The 19,088-nt window shown below is 48.8% G+C and overlaps 1 protein-coding gene across 1 annotated transcript in view; it reads right to left on the bottom strand.

Moving 5' to 3' along the window:
• Positions 1-12,254: 12,254 nt before the first annotated feature.
• PRRX2 (paired related homeobox 2) overlaps positions 12,255-19,088 on the bottom strand; it is a 66,079-nt gene continuing 59,245 nt past the window's right edge. The window contains exons 2-4 of the mRNA XM_073314544.2: positions 16,312-16,496; positions 15,761-15,939; positions 12,255-12,694 (exon numbers count right to left, since the gene is read on the bottom strand). Of these exons, the coding sequence (XP_073170645.1) occupies positions 12,559-12,694; positions 15,761-15,939; positions 16,312-16,496 (500 nt within the window). The 3' untranslated portion in view covers positions 12,255-12,558. The remainder of the gene's footprint in view (positions 12,695-15,760; positions 15,940-16,311; positions 16,497-19,088) is intronic.

The raw sequence follows: 19,088 nt of genomic DNA, 5'->3' as shown, positions 1-19,088 counted from the left end.
TGAGTCCCTCTCCTGTTCAGTTTTCTCTTGCTCCTGAGGATGGGTCATTCCCACCAAGTGCATGATGATGTTACCCTAGGAAATAATATTAGGTGACCAAGAAGGGCAAATTGGAGCAGGATCTGGAACCCTGCTGCATGTGCCATTATGTCCCTTGCTGAGCTGGAGATGGTGTGTTGGCAGCCTGGAAGGCCAGAGAGGTTCAGGTAGGGGATGATTGCTCCCACTCGCTGAATGGGGGGGTTGGGGTGGCAACAGGCCTCCCTGGTTCAGTCTGAATTTTGTGGTTAGGAGTTACCTCCTTGTAAGTGAAGATGAGCTAAAGTATTTATTCCACCCCTGCTTTTTTTTTTTTAGAAAGTGGGGGAGGTGGGGAGGTTCTAAACCATCCTGGGTTTTGCCCTGTCTCTGAACCCATTTATCTGATTCCTGTTCTCTTCAACCCTGCCTCTGCCTTTAAAGTGTGTGTGTGTGTACGTGAGGGGAAGAGCTGGATAAAATGGGACCTTGACCTGACCCATTGTTGCTTTTGGGGAGAGGGGGGAGTAGGTACTAGGATCTATTTTGGGGAGGAAGGGGGTAGGTAGAAAAATCCAGTTTGCAGAGCTGCTAGCTCTTGACTTTCACTGAGAGTCTTGTGATGTTTGTCCCTGATAAAGTCCTCTTTCCTGGAATCATGATGACATGACTCCAGGAATCTTGGCTTTCTTTAAAAAACAAACAGTTCATTTCCTGGCATGAGGGTTACAGAGAGAAACTTGGAAAAGTGAACTGTAAAAACTTGGCCCCGGGGGTGGGGGGTGGGGCACAAGGCAAATAAATTTAAAAAAAAACCAACAAGTTTGTATTATGATTTTTAAATATCATGGGTTTGGGGGGTGCTGACTCCCACTTCTTTTTTTTTTTTTTAAAGACTTGGGGTTGGCAATGCTGAGTTTGGGTTTATCTGGACCTGTCCCAAGACAGTACCTGTTTGACTGAAGCACTCCACCAACAGGCAGAGCTCTTGTTTTCCTCCTGGCTGCCCTCGCTTGTGGCCAGTCATGGCACTGCCCATGTCCTCTACCCCATCTAGATGCAAACAGCATCCTAAGGACCCCCTGGATTGGCCCAGTGCAAAGGGAACATGTATATTTGTACTCTCCCTTCCATGGTTTAGGCATGACTCTTCCACAGCAGGCTTTAATAAGGGGGTTGGGGTGGGGCTGGGCTAGGGCAGGGAAGATGGACTGAGCTGTGGTCCCTTCACAACGCCATACCTAAAATACACCCCTTGGCCTAAAGCCAGACCACCGTTAGGAATGAACTGTGGAAAGTGGGGCTATAGTTAAAAACAGAGGTGTACACCATGCCCCTGTGCAGGGAATAAGTATAAACTCCTGCCACTTCACACCTGGATCGACCAGAGGAAGTTGGGGCGTAGGTTGCTAGAAGGCCGGACTGGCGAGCATCCAAGGTATAGGAAACACGGGGTGGGAGCTGTAACGATTTAACAGGTGTAAAGGAGAGAGAAAGATCTAGGTCTCTCTTCATGCGCTGAAGGGAGAGTCATATCGGTGGGGCAAGATGAAGGTGTAGGACTCTGATGGGTAGCTTTGCTGCTTCCTCCACTAGAGCAGACTCCTTAAACAAACCTCAGGGAAGGAAGGGGGATGGGGGAGGGTGTAACGAAAGACATGGGGGAAGGTTCATAAGGAATTAAATTCTACTATGAGCTAAAGCAAAGAAAATTTTTCCCCCCACTCCCTGACCCCTTCAAGGTCAAGTACTCTTTGTCACACACACAAATTCCCTAGGCATAGCATTATTATTACTGGTAGACCGTTCTTACTCTGTCAGTAAATGTAAGGAGATCTTGGAAATTTGACCTCAAATAAGGAGTGACCACACAGAAACACCTGCCTGTTTGCTTTAGAGTCTAGCTCTGAGATCGTTGAGTGTAAAAGGGGAGCTGTGCTGGCATGGGCAGAACAGGGTTTGTTTCCGCTGAGGCGTTTTTTGTCTAGTGCAGTGATCATTCCCTTGCCTAGATGAATGTGGAAATGCCAATGCAGGGGTGGAGCAGCTCAGAGCCCTGCAGTGGGACTGGGCTCCCGTGGGTATCGCAGAACCTGCTGCCAGAAAAGAAAAAAACCAGAGTGCAGTAATCTGTGGGACGGCACCATAGCTTTTTAAATAAAGGTTTTAATACTTCTGCTTAAGCAAGGGACAGAAAGAGATTTGACATCTATTATAACTGGAGTTAAAGTGTTTTTCTACATGATTTAAGCAAGATTTGTTTTATTTCTTTCGTGGTATTAATTGTGTCTGAATTCCATTTATATCCATAATATATCGTTATATCCATATATTAACGGACTGTTTTGGGGTTTTTCTAGTAGCGTGGGGGAATCTTTCTCTCTTGTGGGATTTGCTGGGTCTCAGGTTTTTGTGGTCGGGAACGGGATAAAAATGCAAGAAACAATGCCCGAGTGGGTATTGCGGAGAGGGATGAGAGTGGAGTTAAAAAAAAACAACAATCCTTTGCAGGGCTCTAGAATAGGTACCAGGTGAGGAAGAAAATCCAACCCAGCAATGTAACCAAAATATAGCCATTGATACACGAAACTGTAACCTTGTGGTAGGGAGACTGTTCCAGAAGGAATCAATGGGAATTCAGTGTCTTCCCTTTCTTCTCACAAGGACCCTGCCGTATCTATGTTAACTCTCACCCCTTAGTGATGGCTTACTCTGTGTGATGGTACAGCACCCCCCTGTGGTGTCAGCCAGACACGCACACGCAATGTCCAAATCATAGTAATTTATGTCTGTAGGGGTTTTTCGCAGACTGAATAATAAAAATAGCGTACACTTGGCTCTGTGTCTTCATTGGAACTAAACCGAATAGAAACACAAATAAGGTGCTTTGTATGTTCTTGTCTTTTTCTTGTTGTGTTTTCTTTTTAGACTTGCTAGCTCATAAGTCTGCTTCTGTGAAAAGTGATATTTGTATGTTTGTTAATATCACTCTTCACAGCAGAAGGTTTGTTAGCTACCTAGGAGGCAGTGAAAAGTGATATTAACAAACATAAAAATATCACTTTTCACAACAGACATACTCAGCCCTGGCAAGCTGGGGGACAAGTTAAGCCTTGGATGGGGAGGTGAGTCGGGAGGCAGTGGGGGCCCAGGGTCATGGGCTGGATGGGTGAGGGGCCGGAGGAGGCAGCGGGAGCCAGGGGTGATAAGAGAGGTGGTGAGCCCTGTGGCTGGGGGATGGAGCCTGCCACTGCACAGCCAGAGCCTGAAGCCCCATGGTCGGAGTCTGCTGCCGTGTGGCTGGAGCCTGTCACCCACCACCCCAGGGTTGAAGCCGGAAACCTGAGCCCCACTGCCCTCAGGAAGATGGGGAACTCATACCAGCTGGCTCCAGAGGGGGGGAGGACCCAGCCCTTGCTAGCAGCCCCGGGGGAGCGACCACTGCATTGCCGCCCTCCCCCCCGATCACCACTCAGGAGGCTGTGGCTGCAAGAAAAGCCAAAGATGGCTGCATGCAGCCACGGTGGCCACATCTGAGAAACACTGAGCTAGACTATCAGCCCTGTTGTTCCGTGCTGATTGGAAACTGGGATGTGTTGATTCCCTCTGAGAAAATTTTGATGAAAACAAAACTTTCATTTCAGCCAAACTTTTGGTGGAAGATTTCTGCTTGTCAGCAGGTCAAACTGAAAACCCCCCCTCTGTGATGTTATCTGATTGAAATATGACCAGATAGATCATTGTTGCAACCAATATTGTACAAAGGTTGTTGAGTAAGATGTCTATAAAAAGGTTATGATTGGTGGGTTATGATTGCGCTATCTGTATGCATGTATCATTTTTGTATTTAAAGTTATAAGTGTTGGCTCTATACCTGGATTTCAAATGTTGGCTCCTGGGATAACGCCTATGAAATAATCAGCCAGATATGCCATGTAAGGTATCTGCAAAAATGTCATAATTTCCCAGATTTGATAATCTTGTTTATATGTTTGTATCATCTTTGTATTATGAGTTATAGGTATGTATGTATGTCTGTATTTCAAACTTGGGCTATGCTTCTGGGTGACACCCCCAGAGAGTTTGGCATCAGCACTGCCTAGCCTGCTTGATGGCCCATTAAGGACCCTCAGCTATACAACTGACCCATTGAGAGAAGGCAGATGCACTGTATGACTCAGCAAGGCAGACAGGGACATTCCTATGGCGAGAACTCTAAGGCTTCCAAGCCATGTGCTGGGCAGCTTGTGTTTGAAACAAAGGAAGCACAGGCCGCATGGCAAAAGACTATAAAAGACAGCTGCATCTTCTCCATTTTGTCTTCAGTCCTGCTTCTTACCTCTGGAGTAACTTTGCTACAAACTGAAGCTCTGAACAATGGACTGAATGACCCATCCCAGTTGTGGATGTACTTCAGAGACTTGACTTAAGCCAGCCGTTTATTCCATCACTGCTACAAGCATGAACCAAGAACTTTGCCATGACTGCATGTAATTGATTCCTTTAACCAATTTTAACTCTCACCTTTCTTTCTTTCTTTTTTATAAATAAACCTTTTGATTTGAGTGAATAAGAATTGGCTGTAGCATGTCTTTGGGTAAGATCTGAAACATTTGCTAACCTGGGAGGTGACGTGTCTGGTTCTTTGGGATTGGTAGAACCTTTTCTTTTATATGATGAAATAAGATTTACAGAAATTTTCATCATATTTGATGTGGGTATCTGGATGGAGGCCTGAGGCTGGATCACTTCAAGGGAACTGTGTTGTTTGAACTTCTGAGTAACCAGTAAGGTAATAAAGAAGCTGTTTTATGCTGACTTGGTGAATCTAGGTATTGGAATATCCACCAGCTTTATGGGGATTGTCTGCCCCATTCTTTGCAGTTCACCCTAATTGAGTGACCACAGCTGGCTCCCCACGAGGACCCCGGTTACATATCCAAAATTCAGTTTTTGGTCAGAAACAAACAAAAGAAAGCCTTTAAATTTTCACCTGAAAAAATTCCATTTTCTAATGAAAGTAAGCCATGTCCAGGGAAAGCCGGCACTTTGTGGGAAAAGTTTTGTTTTATCAAAAAAAAAAAAAGTCAGAAAAAAAGTATTTCACTAGAAAATGTTTGGTCAGCGCTGGTGGGCGAGGTGTCACCGTCAGTCAGACTAAAATTCCACTGCTAGAGAAATATCCATGTAGCATCTAGCAGACAAAGGCATCCCCAGACTCAATGCCCGAAAGCTGAAACTAGAAACATTTGAACTGGAAATAAGGTGCAAATTTTTAACAGTGAAAGTAGTGACCTGCTGGAACAGTCTGTGCAGGAGTGTGCTGGATTCTCCATCTCTTCACGTCTAGACTGGATGTCTTTCTAAACAATGCCTTCATCCAGCCACAAGTTATTGGACCTGATGCAGGAGTTAATGGGCAAAATTCTGTGCCTTGTGTTAGGCAAGTCAGGTCCTTCTGGCCTTAAACGTAGGGATTAGTAACTAAGTGGTTCTGTGAAACTTATAAAAAACTTGACAAGGCAGCCAGTGTTCTGAGACTGCTGCTTGTCATGCTGACTGATAATTGTCTCATTCTTTCTTTGAGCCTCCCCCTCACACACACACCCCTCGTCTGTTTCTACCTGTCTGTCTCTTGTCTTGCGCTTAGATTGCAAGCTCTTTGGGCAGGGATTGTCTTGTTTGTGCTCTCAGAAAGTTTCCCAGAAATGAAGCAATACAGACTCTTAGCAGAAATAGCCAGTGAGTTAATTGAAGGTTGGATCTGACTGACACATGGCCATTCAGGTTGTCCTGCAGCTGCTGTATCTGTACATACGTGCGTAACCGGTAACGGAAATTGGCACAGAGGATGTTTGGCAGCATCTGGCAGGCTCTGCCTCCTCCAGGCCGAGAGGGATGAAGTGCTGTGGATGATTCTGCAAATGAGCCACCCTCTGGCTTCCTTGGGGAAGAGCCAAACTGGGCATGGGGCAGGGACTGCTTTGGACAACATACCTCTTAGCTCATGGAGACGAGTCGTCAAGCAATGCTGCAAACCCACGAGTCAGGGGATGGTGGACAGAGTTTTATAATTCAGGCTACAGTATAACCTGGGTTATTAGGAGTGGAATGTGGCAGTAGACGTAGCTCGCTTCCCGCATCAGATTCCACCCCACACCCTGTGGGGGGGGGGGTGCGCGCTCTCTAGTCCCCCTGCCCTGCCAACTAGGTTATATCTTACCGTTGGAAGGTGCAAAGGCCCTGGCCTTTGGCTCTCCTGTTCTAAAGTTTTCCTCAGTGCACAGGCTTCTCCAGAGAGGACTTGAGAAGAGGTTGATATGACCCAGACTTGATGCTCCTGTGCAGCCATTCCAGAATCTTCACCTCAGCAGAGCAGCAGCAGCGGCCTCCCTGGAGCTACCTGGGGACGTTTGACGGATACTGCGCCCCACTCGTGAAGCTGTGCAGCACGCGGACGCTGTTCGCTCCGAGAGCGAATGGCTGTTTCCCGAGCCGCTCCAGCAGAACCAGGCGACTCCCTCCAACGTTCCCCGCGGCTGAGCATGGACGGTCACTGTGAGAGGAGACTCCAGGAGCTGCCGGCTGGTGATCGCCAGCTAGTTCCAGTTCTGTGTGCGTGGAGTTGTAACATGGACACTCATCCACTGAGCCCCGGGCGTATCCACCATCTATTCAAAACCTCTCTCCCAGTCCCTGACGGAGCCAGGATTTGAACTGGTGATTTAGCAGTAAAGAGAAAAAAGGCTCCACAGCCTGTTACTGACTCCCTGAGCCATGCGGCTGCTGTAGGAGCTTTATGGCCAGGTGCGAAATGCATGAGGGGAGAGAGAGATTTTTAAACTTGTTTCCTCCTCATGTATAGAGATGGTCCCAGTCCAGCCACGCTGCATCCAAACTGCCCCCAGCACTGGGATAGTCAAAATCTGGCCCTGAGAATTGTGGCTTGAGTCCTTCTCTGCTGCAGGGCATAGCTCAAAAAATGGGAAAGGGGGGGTGATGCGAAAGCAAGTGTCAGGTCTGCGTCTCCAGGACCCGCACAACGGAGCAGCGTGAAGCCAGACATCGAGCAGCTCCCTGCGTGTTAGAACCGTGTGAACACAGTGCGGTTGTGACCTCCCGAAGAGGAGCTCCTGAGGCAGACCGAGGGCTGGGGTGAGAGGCTGTTGCCCTTGCAAGGGGAGAGGAGTCATAACCGTATGGGGGATAGTTATGGGCGTTTCCCCCTTCACGTAGTATTAAGGCAGCCATGACTTTGCCTGCAGTGAACCAATCCTATACCCTCTGACAAGACTCAGGGCCTTCAACCACCAACCAGCACTTCCTGCCCCATGAAATGTAATGAAATCACTAGGCTTAGGCATAGCCCTGCCATGCTGGGCCCTTCACTTCTGCGCCCCTGGATGTAAGTTTCCATCCCCTCTGGACATCCGCTGTGCCAGGCCTTGAAAGCCTTCTGGCTTGAAGAATTCCAATAAACTAATTGGCAGGCCGGTTGCGGCTCCTTTCATGCCCACTCGACTGTAGCTGAGACCGTGGTGCGTTAGTGGAGGCCACGGGCAGCTCCCAGTCTCTGCAATATGTTTCCGTTCCTTTGAAACGTGGCTCGGCGATGCCTGGTTATTACAGGGGGCCTACCAGACATTCAGAGTATGTCTACACTGCATCTGGGAGGTGGAGCAAGCCTTCCAGCTGGCGTCTGCAGCCTTGGGGGGATGTCACGCAAGTGCACTAAAAATAGCCACGCAGACGTTGCTTTCCCACTGTGGCTCGGGCTGTGATGCCTACACGGCTGTTTTGAGCGCACTGGTGGAAGGCCCGCCAGCGCATGTCTGGGGTATCAACAGGGAGGTTCGTTCCTCAATGCAATGTAGACATCTCCCCAGTACTGTGGCAGAGGCCTCCGAACTGACACACTCAGTAAGGGATTGGAGGCCAGGCTGAGAGGGGACACAGAGGGTCAATCCCCAGCCTGAATCACGCACCCTGGGGAAAAGACCCAGGGGCAGCACTAGCATGGAATTAACCAAGCACCTGTGGAAGGGGAACCATTCCCTACTAGGAATCCAACGCATCTAGCGGTTAGAGCAGGGCTTGCGAGATCTGCAGCCTTGCTGCATCAGACTTGCTGTTTTGAGCCTCTGTTTCCCCACTTCTTAGCTGGAGATACTAATACACCCCGCTTTTGTAAAACATGGAGAGATTCTCAACCGGCCCGAACTATGAGAGCATTCGACAATAATGGTGCAATAGTCAAATAAACCCTTGGTGGGGCTTGAACAGATGAGCGCCGGCTCAATAGGAAGAGGGTGATGCTAAATGGCCCTATTTGTGTTCTTCATCTCATTACTCTTCCTGGCCTGAGAAGTCCAAAGTGCCCTGCCCGGCCATCTTCCAATGCAGTACAGCCTCCAATCCTGCTGTGGGTCGGGCATTGTCCCAGAATCGGCTGTGACAGAGGAGGGAAAGGCTGAATCCTCATTCATACAGCTAGACGCTAAACTACTCAGTAAAATATTTATTTCTCAGTTATTTCATGAGTTGTTTTTACAAAAATTACTCCCCTCCCCAAAAAGAACCCCCCTAAAAACCAAACCAACCCCCCAAACCCTACACAGACATGCAAAAAAACAAAACAAAACCCAAACAACCCCCCCACCCCCACCCAGATCCTGTTACAAGTAATTGAAATGTACAAATTAAAAGGAAGAGAGCAAGCTTAGATTAGGACAATCCCTAGTTCCTGATATCACTCCACTGGGGCAATTTGTATCTTGTCTCGGTAATGCTTTAATGTCAGCTGACAAATTTGGAGGAGGCTGCCAAGATAGCTGTAAAATTAAGAGCAAATGTTTTCTAATCGAGATTGTGCAAAGAAATATTTATTCCTTTTTTTTTAACCTTTAGAGAAACAGCATCTGCAAACTATTAAACCAGTTTATTTTCATGAATGCTCTCAAAAAGGGAGTGACATTTATATCTCTGCGGTTTCGTCTTATACAACAGGAAAGAGCCCCACGTTTTCCATGGGAATAAAAGCTCCAAGATTTTCCCTCTTCCCACCCCCCAAGCAAAGTTTCTCATGGTGGGAGTTCTATCTTCAGTGAACCCATGGCTGCATGTCTTGGCTTTCAAAGGCTACCTCCATCACGCGCTGCTCGGAGATCTTTATTTTGCACCAAACAAACACCGGGGCTGGAAATGTGGAATTCGCTGTTTGGTGGCTTTTCTTGCTGGGGGAAATAGAACATTTCTGCCCTGCGTGGTTATCCCGGGCCCTTTGGTGCTGTGCTAGTGGCCCCCGGTGTTAAAGTGAAATCGGTGCAGCCAGAGCTCGGCTCAAGGCCATGGGCTCCGTTTCCTGCCTCGGGCCCTTCTGCCCGCGCTCGCGCTCCTTCCCGGGGAAAGGTTTTCTGCACTCTTGGCTCATGCTAATGAGCCTTAACCCTGCTTTGATGCTCCGTGCCACCGGTTTTGCATGAAGTGTCACGACCGTTCTCTGTGTGCTTGAAATGATCTCTCGCCGAGCGTTTGAAACTGCGCACTCGTTAGATGACCTTCAAGATGCTGCGTTAAACAGGATGCTGGCAGGTGCTTGCTGGCCAAGAGGCTTCCCTTAAGATAAGGTCCCCTATGTCACAGCAGTGTGTGTGTGTGTGTGGGGGGGTAATCGGTGGGGTACCTGATCTGACAAGTATATTTGGTCTCATGGAGACAAATTTTTTCCTAGGAGATCAGGACCAGATTGTCTATCAGCGGGGGCCATACTTTCAAAGCGTTCAGGGCCCAAAATGCTGGCCAGTTTGGAAAATCTGGAATTGCTTTTTAAAAGAGGGTGGTTCAGGGGTTGGGGTGCCAGCCTGAAGACTTAGGGGACCAAGATTCACTTCACTGCTGTGCTGCAGACTTCCTGCGTGACCGGCTTGTCTACGCACAAAAAAGCTCCTGCTTTAACTACACTGGTACCCCCGAAGCCATCCCCCTCCCGTATCTCTGCTCCCATCATTTCAATGGAGAGGATAGCACTTCCCTAGCTCCCAGGGGTGTCGGAAGGGTAAATGGAGTCGAGACGGTGAGGGGCTCAGGTACCATAGCACAAGAATTGAGTGTTGGGATTTAAGTACAGAATCACCAGCGTGGGGGTGGGGGCTGGAGCGGCCAGGGCAACAGCTTCAGAGCTGTCCCCTAGTGCTGTGATTCACATCCATAGCAAGCAGGGCTGTGAACATCTCGGGCCCGGGCACTGTTCTAAGGGGGTGGGTGCTATTGCCTGACCATGATCTCGGGATTGGCTGTGCTGGTTTCTTTAAGAAGTTTGCACTCCCTAGTCCGGTTAAGCTAAACACGCACAAGGTGTCACCACCTTGATTTTGGAAACATCTTTCATCTGTCAGGAAGCAGCTGGGAAGGTACGTCGGGCAGGATCCTCCACACTGGACTCCCCAGGCCAGGTGTGGCCCTGCTGGTGCCGCCCAGAGGCCTGGGTCTTCCCGGACCTTGATAGCCGCAGCGAAGGGTCCCCCAGTGGCTAGAGCATTGCTTCGCTCTACTGGGTGGAAAGTAGGATCTGCTCCTATCATGGCTACAGCCGATACAAACCCTGCTGCTGCCTAGCTCGGGGGGACTTGCCCTTAGCTCAGTCTCTAGAGACTTGTGTCTTTTGAAGCAGATGGTCCCGTGCACGAGTCCTGCTGCCAGCTACCATATCAGGCTGCAGCCAAAGACCCATTCCAGAAAAGGCTGCTCCCAAGGGAAGCAGTCAGTGGGGGAGGAAGTAGGTTATCTTTATGGACGACCTAGGCCATCCCCTCAGAAACTCCACAGGTGCCTTTGTCCTGGAGCCTGGTCAGCATCTGTGACTACTGCGAGGGAAGGTGACAAAGGCCTTAAAGAGAGGGAGACTGAATGGGCTGGGGGATTGGGACCAGGAGAGGATCCCTTTTACTTCTAAGGCACAGTTTCAGCCCAGTTTGCAGTGGATACTTTGTCCACACCATAAAACCAGCACCACGCCTGCCCCTATTCGCTCCTATTGTTCACAGGCTCTGCAGAGAGCCAGGGTGGAATGGAGCCTGGAAACTGAGCTCCCTTCTCCTCCTTGGCTGGGAGCCCCAGGAGAGCAGGGTTGAGGCTCAGTGGTGTAGCAGGACCAAGGGAAACCTGTACTGCCCATGCTATACCTGTACTTGTGCTTACATTAAGGGGAGCTGTCTGTCCAGCCCCCTACTCTAGTCCCATTCATAAAAGCCCCACCATAAAAAGCTCAGAGAAGGCCCTGGCTGAACAAGATCCCTGAGGCCTCCAGCTGAGGTTCTCCTTGTTCACATCTTGCATTGTAACTGAAAGCCCTGCTTTTGATTTTCAGCTGTTCAGCAGGGAAGAGATTGCTAAGAGGTGGGGTGATGGGGAAAGCCAGCCACTTGCTGCGGAAGGCATCTAATTTACAAGCCCAGGCCATCAACCACATCCAGGGGACGCAGTTCCATAAGAGAGGCAGTGTTTCCGAAGGAGACAGCCTGCCTGGCCATTTGCATAGAGCTTGGACAATGATACACTCAGCTAAAGCCCACAGACTTTCTTTTCCCCCAGGACAGTTCAATGACCCAAGCCCCTTCAGACTTGCTTGTGAATTCATTGACTTAACCACAAAGTGCAGAGCAAATATTAACTTTTGGACAGCTGCAAAGTCCCATCAGCTAGCTGGAGTGAGTTCTCCTGGGCACTCAAACCATCATCTTTGCCTTTAACTAATGGTTAAAAAAAAAAAGTTGGTAGCATATATCTTACATTGGCATGGGCAGCTGGCTACTTCTAAATGTACAAAGCACAATGCAGGGTTAGGGTAATGAATATATACAGCAGGGGTGGGCAGTCCCGCTTGCAAAAGTCTTTCTCTCTCAAGCATTGCAGTCTGGTGACATAAAAATATATGAGCAAATTTGTCAGCCTTGGAAATGCTGTCGTATAATGTGAGTCGGCTACAAACGCAACAGCTGACCAGTCAAGTTTGAGTGACAACCAAAGAAAAAGGGATGATATAACTGACATAATACAATGTAGTGATCCTCCCAACGAAGACCAGGGTCCCCAGCCTAGGAGGATACTCAGTTGCTCTTTGGCTGTCCAGCTGAGATATTCAAATTGGTCAAATCCTGTAGTCCAAGATTCTTCCCTGTTCGGAATCATATTCATGTTAACTTGGCAACTCTGTTTATCCTTGACACGTGTGTGTGTGTGTATATATATATATATACGTATATTTTATTATAGAGTGTGTGGGGAAAGCAACTTTCTTACCAAGTTCACTCCGTCTGTGGCTACAATTACACACCACTTTCCAAAGAGGATTGTGACTTGCTCTTCTGTCAAAAGGGACCAGGAGAAGGGGATGCTGGTGATGCACTCGGCATTGGTTGAGAGTCACTAGGGTTTGGGTTTAGACTGGGACAGGAGCGGCAATCTGGCCTCTTGTGATGGGGAAGCTGCTCTCCCGCCGAGGGCAGGCACATTGGTATTTTGTCCCGGTTCTGGGGATGGCAGTCAGTTCACAGTTGGCACCTGGTTCTGATGCATGCTGAACTCTTTGGCTTTGAGGCGTAAGCTGGCAATACTGTTTGCCATGTTCACCCCCTGGGCAGGCGTTGCGGTGCCGCTTGAGCTGTAGGATGGCACGGTGCTGCAGGGGAGAGGAGCAAGGGAAAGGAAAATAGTTTGAGACTCCGGCACAGCCCAGGGCAAGCCTTAGACGCTGACGCTGCAATGCTTTAGTGGAAGAGCACCTCTCTATTTGATTCATTTGGTTTTAAGTTGTCAGGCAGTTGGCTCCTTTCACCAGCTTCTCGGAAACAATCGGCTGAGGCCAATAGTAAGGGTCTGGATGGTTTTATGCTGCTCAGTGAAGGCAGGCAGTTTGTGCAAATCACTTTTAAATTAGATTAAAATTCCTGCCTCTAGCTTTTAAACTGAATACGTTTTGAGATGAGTCCAGGGCAAAACCCTGGATCTAGACCCCTTCCCTACCCACTCTGAACATTATATGGGAATTTCGCTCCAGTCTGTACACTTGATCTCTAGGATTGGCAATGGATTGAGTCAAAAACCCAGAGAGGAACATGTCCTGAAGTCCAGATCTGGATCCGAGCTTTGTAGCACAGGAAAAACCCACTATCTCAGCATTCAGTGACAAGAGGAGAATGATGTCTGTCCCTCAAGGGCTGAAGAATGAAACAGACGTTAGATACAGAAGCAAATCAGGTGGGGATTATTCTGGAGCAAACATCTGTCTCCATACCAATATTCTGCCCTTGTGGCTCTTAGAAACTGAAATTCTAGGTCCTTTTTGCAAAGCTCTTCCTCCAAGGCTCTCAAAGCACTTAGGGAAAGTTATTCATTACTGCAAGTATCCCAAGCTGACTTTATTCAGATCACCCTTGGGTCTAGGAGAGAACCCAGGACTGGGATGGCTGATGTTCCCTCCACCCATTACAATTTCTCAGTTCCACAGTCTTTACAGAAGAGTCAAACTTTCAAGGATGGACACTCCCAGTGCAGTTTTTATGACTCTCTCTGGTTACAGGGTTCCACAAATTGGTGTGAATTTGCAATCCCTTTCTTCCCTGGAATGGCTTTTCCAAAGGAAATTCTATTTAAAAGTGAAAAGAAGCTTTTTCCTAGCTGAAGCAAAGCCTGTGCAGTGTATTTGGATGAGAAGAGCCCCTTGACCTGAAACCAAGGTGGTAGGAGAGTCTATCTTGTACCCACCCCTTGCTTGTAATTATTTATTCATTAGAATTTCTTCCCTCCTCCCCTCTTCCTCTCCCTCTCCAGCTCTTTATTTTGATGTCTCTCCCAAGCAGAACATGAGTTTACATTTCCAAGTGGATTTTGGATTAGATAAAACAGGCCAAATTTATCCCTGGTGCAATTGCTGGAGTTACCCCAGAAAGGAATTTGACCCCGTTGAGTTTGTCTGTCCATAGTTTAGAGGATTCCTAAACCACTGAAAAAACCCTCTCTTGTAAAGCTTTCTGGGCTTTGCTTTTACCCTCGGGGGGGGGGGAGAGGGGGGAGGGAGAGGGGTGTAATTAGTGCTCAGGCTGCTAAAAAACTCTGTTGGTTCTCGTGGCCCATGGGGAGCGCCATGTGCCTCCGACACTTAGAATATTAATTGTCCTCACTCAAGTTTCACTCTTATAAATATTTAAACACAACATTAAAAGACAAGGTGGGTGAGGTAATCTCTGTTATTGGATCAACTTCTGTTAGTGAGAGAGACAAGCTTTCAAGCCACACACAGCTCTTCTTCAGGTCTGGGAAAGGCAGCTAAATACAAGGTGGGACAGATAGTTTAGCATAAGTAGTTAGCGCGTGTTCCAAGGGACCATCAAGGGGAAGTCACCCCTGTAGTCACAGGACAAAAAGGGGGGTTAGTGGGTTACAGATTGTTGTAATAAGCCATAAATCCAGTGTCTTTATTAAGACCATGATTTTTAGCCTCTTGCAAAATTATGAATTTCAGCTCCCAGGCTCGTCTTTTGAAAGTGGTGTTGTCCAGTGTCCTTTGAGGAGGAGTCTGATCCATGGGTCCTGCACATGCCTATCACAACATGTGGTGTCGTGTACCTCATCCAGGGCACTAAATGACCTAACAACTACTATGTGAGTGAAACCCATAGGCACCACCTCCGTGGGCGCTCCAGGGCTGGAGCGCACACAGGGAAAAAATGCAGCAGCAGCCCCCCTCCCTCCTGCAGCACCTCCTGCCCACTGGTGGGCCCCGCCGATCAGCGCCTCCCCCTCCCTCCCCATGCTGCCTGTCTGCGGTGATCAGCTGTTTTGCGGCATGCAGGAGGCTCTTTGGGGGAGGGGGAGGAGCATGGATGTGGCGTGCTTGGGAGAGGGGTGGAATGGGGCGGGGGTGGGAAGAGGCGGGGTGGGGTTGGGGACTTGGGGGAAAGGGGAGTGGGGGTGGGGCCTGGGATAGAGCTGGGGGTCGAGCACCTTCTGGCACATTGGAAAGTTGGCACCTGTGGTGAAACTAGACAACCGCTAACCCCCCCCTTTTTTGTCCTATGACTACAGTGGTGTTAATGGGCCACTTCACCTTGAATGGTCCCTTAGTCTAGCATAAGGAGTTAGCACATAGTCTATCTGTTCAACCTTGTATTTAGCTGTGGCACTGGGAGTACCTTTCCCAGACCTCAGGAAGAGCTCTGTGTAAGCTTGAAAGCTTGTCTCTCTCACCAACAGAAGTTGGTCCGGTAACAGATATTCCCTCACCCACCTTGGCTCCTAATAACCTGAGACAGACACAGCTCCCACAACATTGCATTCAACTCAACACATCATTGCCTCCATCCCATATGCTGGCTGTGTTTGTCCTAGGGCAGGCCAACATCTTGCCCAATGGGCCTGCAGTTTGTTCAATTCTAACTTCTCCTTCCTACTTGGGGCCTTAGGGCCCATCCCAACTCCTGTTTAAGCCAATGGAAAGACTCCCTGTGACTTCACTGTGGCCTTTGTGCCTTCTCCATTTCCTGTTTGTTTTAATTCTCTCCCTTGACAGGGGAGCAGTTTTCTAATCAGCCTCTCAGCCACCCGCCCTTCACAGTCTTTTCGGCCCACTAGGGGCAGGCCTGGTAGGGTGACCTTGGCTGGCTCTCCAGCACCTCCCGAAAGGCAGCAGTGATCACTCAGTTTGGGAATTGATGGGAAAGATAATAGTGAGGCTGCCTGGACTTACCTGTATGGGGATGTGGTGGTCCAGGAGAGATACTCTGGGCTCAAGGCAGTCGGCCTGGGGGCCATGGGCTGTTCAATGGCAGCATCTTGGCTATAGGATTTGAGGAGTGATGCGGACCTGTTGGCTAGCATCGCCCGCTCGTTGCGGCGGAACTTGGCCCTTCGGTTCTGGAACCACACCTAGCGGGAGGAGAGGCAGCACTGGTCACTTGAGCCGCACTTAACCCAGGGCACAGGCAAGGCAGGTGGGAGGGAGCGGGGGAGCTGCCCCACTCTCCCCCAACACAGAGTGCAGCGGGCTGATTGCACTGAGCAGGGGGCCTACTTATTTCTGGCAGATCTCAGGCTGGCAGCCTGGCGCTGACCCCTCTGCTCTGCCTGCCATGGCACAGTGGGCAAGGATGAGCTGTGATGGTCTGGAGGGTGCACTGCCCTGGTCATTATGAACTCTAGGGAGGCATGAGTTCTAGCTGGCCACGGGAGCAGGGAAGCCAGCATCCTTGCCTAGAGCCAGGAGGCAGAGAGCTAGTTTCTCCCCACCCCTTTGCTCACCTGGACTCTGGCCTCACTGAGGTTCACCCTCCGCGCTAGCTCCTCTCGCACAAAAGCATCGGGGTAATGCGTCCTCTCGAAGACTCTCTCCAGAGCCTGGAGCTGGCTGCTGTTGAATGTGGTGCGATTCCTCCTCTGCTTCTTCTTCCGCTTGGCAGCCCCACGGCTCGGACTCAGACTCTCACCTAGGGGGAGCACAAAGGAGACAATCCCAGGAGGGCTGGGTACAAGTGACAGGTCCATGGAACCAGCCCACCTCTCCCTGGCCAGTTAGACAGACAGACAGACACACACACTGGTGAGGGGGGTGAGGTAGACAGGGTGCAGCAGGGGCAGTGCCCTATGTCTCTTTTCAAGGGGTGAACAAAGCCTGTGACTGACCTTCTTAGAGAGGATTTCATTGCTGGGCCTGGGGGATGACATTGCTAAGTGCAGATGTCTGTAATTCAGCAGAGGAACATAACCTGTCCTTCATTGCAAGCCCTAGAGCCAAGCATGGCAGAATTTAACTCATTTATAATTTTGATGGATAACATCAGTGTTTATTTGAAAGCATTTTCTCCTGATGTTGCCAGTTTAAATGTTCACAGTGATACGAAATTATGGGGGAGAGGTCAGATGACGGGGAGAGTAATTGTTTGACAACAGACGTTGCGAGTCAAAAAACTAAAGCTTTATAACTATTAAAATTCAAATTGTCAACATCCCCTGTCAAAATATACAAAGTAAATACCCTGAAATCAAACTGGAATCAGTTCTCAAGCAGTATTTTTCTTACTTTGCCTGCAAATTTTGATGATCATTGATGGAAATATTTTTTCTTCAGTCTGTGAGTGTGTGGTGAAATCAATGTTTGCCGACATTTACCGATAAGAATCTAACCTGCTAAGCCTACCTCGAGGTGAAGTAGCATGGGCCACTGGACTGTTCATGGGAAGGAGAAGCAGTTCTTCGGTTCCAGTCCGAGCTCTGCCACTGGCTGTGTCTCATGGCACACTGGACATGTCTCATCCCCTCTCTGTGCCTCAGTTTCTCTCAGGGGTGAAACAGGGGTAGTACTTACCTCGTGGGGGATGAATAGGGAAAGGGTTTAACTAGTTAACGAATGCCAAGTGCTATGTAAGTATGAAGCTTAACATTCCCAAAAGTGGCCACCAATTTCAGATGCTTAAAGTTTTGGAAGCCCCACATCAGATGCTTGGGGCCTGATTTTCAGAGGTGACAAGTGCCAACAAGTCCTGCTGAAGTCAATGCAAGCTGTGGGAGCTCGGCACAGTAGCAAATCAGGCCCCAGTATGTCTCAAGTTGGGCACCCAAAAATGGAAGCACCCAAAATCCGTGGCCACGTCTGCAAATGTGGGTCTTAGTCTCTTAACACCAGCCATCAGGGGTGCAGGAGCTAGTCGTACTGGGGATGCAGCCACACTCCCTGGCTTGAAGTAATAATAGCAATGATATATTAGACCGTTTTGTCCAATGGCTTTCAGCACTCTCCCTATAAAAATGGTTCCAGCTCCCCTGCCAGCAGTTCCTCAAATAGCAGCAGCTACATCTGTCTGCGACGTGGGAAGGAACAGGAGGGTAATTAGAAGGACATGATTTTTAAGGTGAAAGATCTCATGGCCAGCCAGTGCTAGAAACAAATGTTACCAAGCCTCTGAGATTTCTACTCACACCCAGCATTTGTTTCCATCTTTGTGGCTCATGAAATTTTGAACCTTAAGCCTGCCACTGGTCCGTCTGTTTGCCTTTTTTGGCCCAGATCCAGACCTGAGTATGGCGCATCTTGGGCCTTCATCCATGTAACGTTCTTTCATTCTTTGTCGCCAGCATCACATGAGATGGGGCAGGCTGATGGAGACTGGTTCTGGAGGACACAGTCAGTTGCCTGCAGAGGCCCAGTGGGGAAAGTATGTTGTTGTTTTTAATTCTTTAACAGAGTATTGTTCCGTTATTCTTTCCATTAGCAGAGCATCTGGGTTCAATTTGTGCCAATGGCGGGAAAGTATTTTTGAAAGGTTTGAAATGTTAATAGTTTTATGACATCCCATGGATTTACAGCAGAGTTGCATTGGATTTCTCTGCTTTATGTCAAAGTTAGAGCCTATGATGTGAGAAATCGTTGCCTCTCGCTAAAAGGCTTCTAATGCAGCTTTGCAAAATTGTCATGAGATGGTACCAGCCCGGTCACCAAATCTCCTGGAAGGAATATAAACCCTCATGCCACCCTCTAACTACTGAGGGCTAGATGGAAACTTGTGTGCCTTACTCCATTGCTACTGCAAGGTTTCTTGCACCTTTCTCTGAGACGTTGGGTGCTGGCCATTGTCAGTAACAGGATACTGGAGTATATGCACCATGAATCTGATACAATGTGGCAACGTAATCCAATTTGATTTGATTCCTACTTTTACCATGCTGATGACAAACTAAAGATAATTTGGATGACCATCAACCCCCCCCCTCAAAAAACACCTAATCTCAGGTGAGTGAGGTGGTAGAAATGTGCATGGCTGTTGTTATAACCCTTTGTGGTGCTCCAGCATCTCAAAGCACATTACAAAGGTAGGCATTACCCCTGTGTTACAAAGGGGCCAAGTGAAGCACACAAAGGTGAAGTGAGTTGACCAAGGTCACACGGTGAGTCCTTAACAAAGTTGGGACTAGAACCTGAGGGTCTGCCTACACTGCAGAAAAAGACATGTGGCAGTGAATCTGAACCTGGGTCAACTGGCTCAATGTGTGGGACTCTGAGACCCTCCCTGCCTTGCCAGGTT

This window comes from Lepidochelys kempii, chromosome 16 (genome assembly GCF_965140285.1).
Source record: "Lepidochelys kempii isolate rLepKem1 chromosome 16, rLepKem1.hap1, whole genome shotgun sequence".
Classification (NCBI taxonomy): domain Eukaryota; kingdom Metazoa; phylum Chordata; order Testudines; family Cheloniidae; genus Lepidochelys; species Lepidochelys kempii.
The sequence above is the reverse complement of the archived record's forward strand: the minus strand, read 5'-3'. Positions and strand labels throughout refer to the sequence as shown.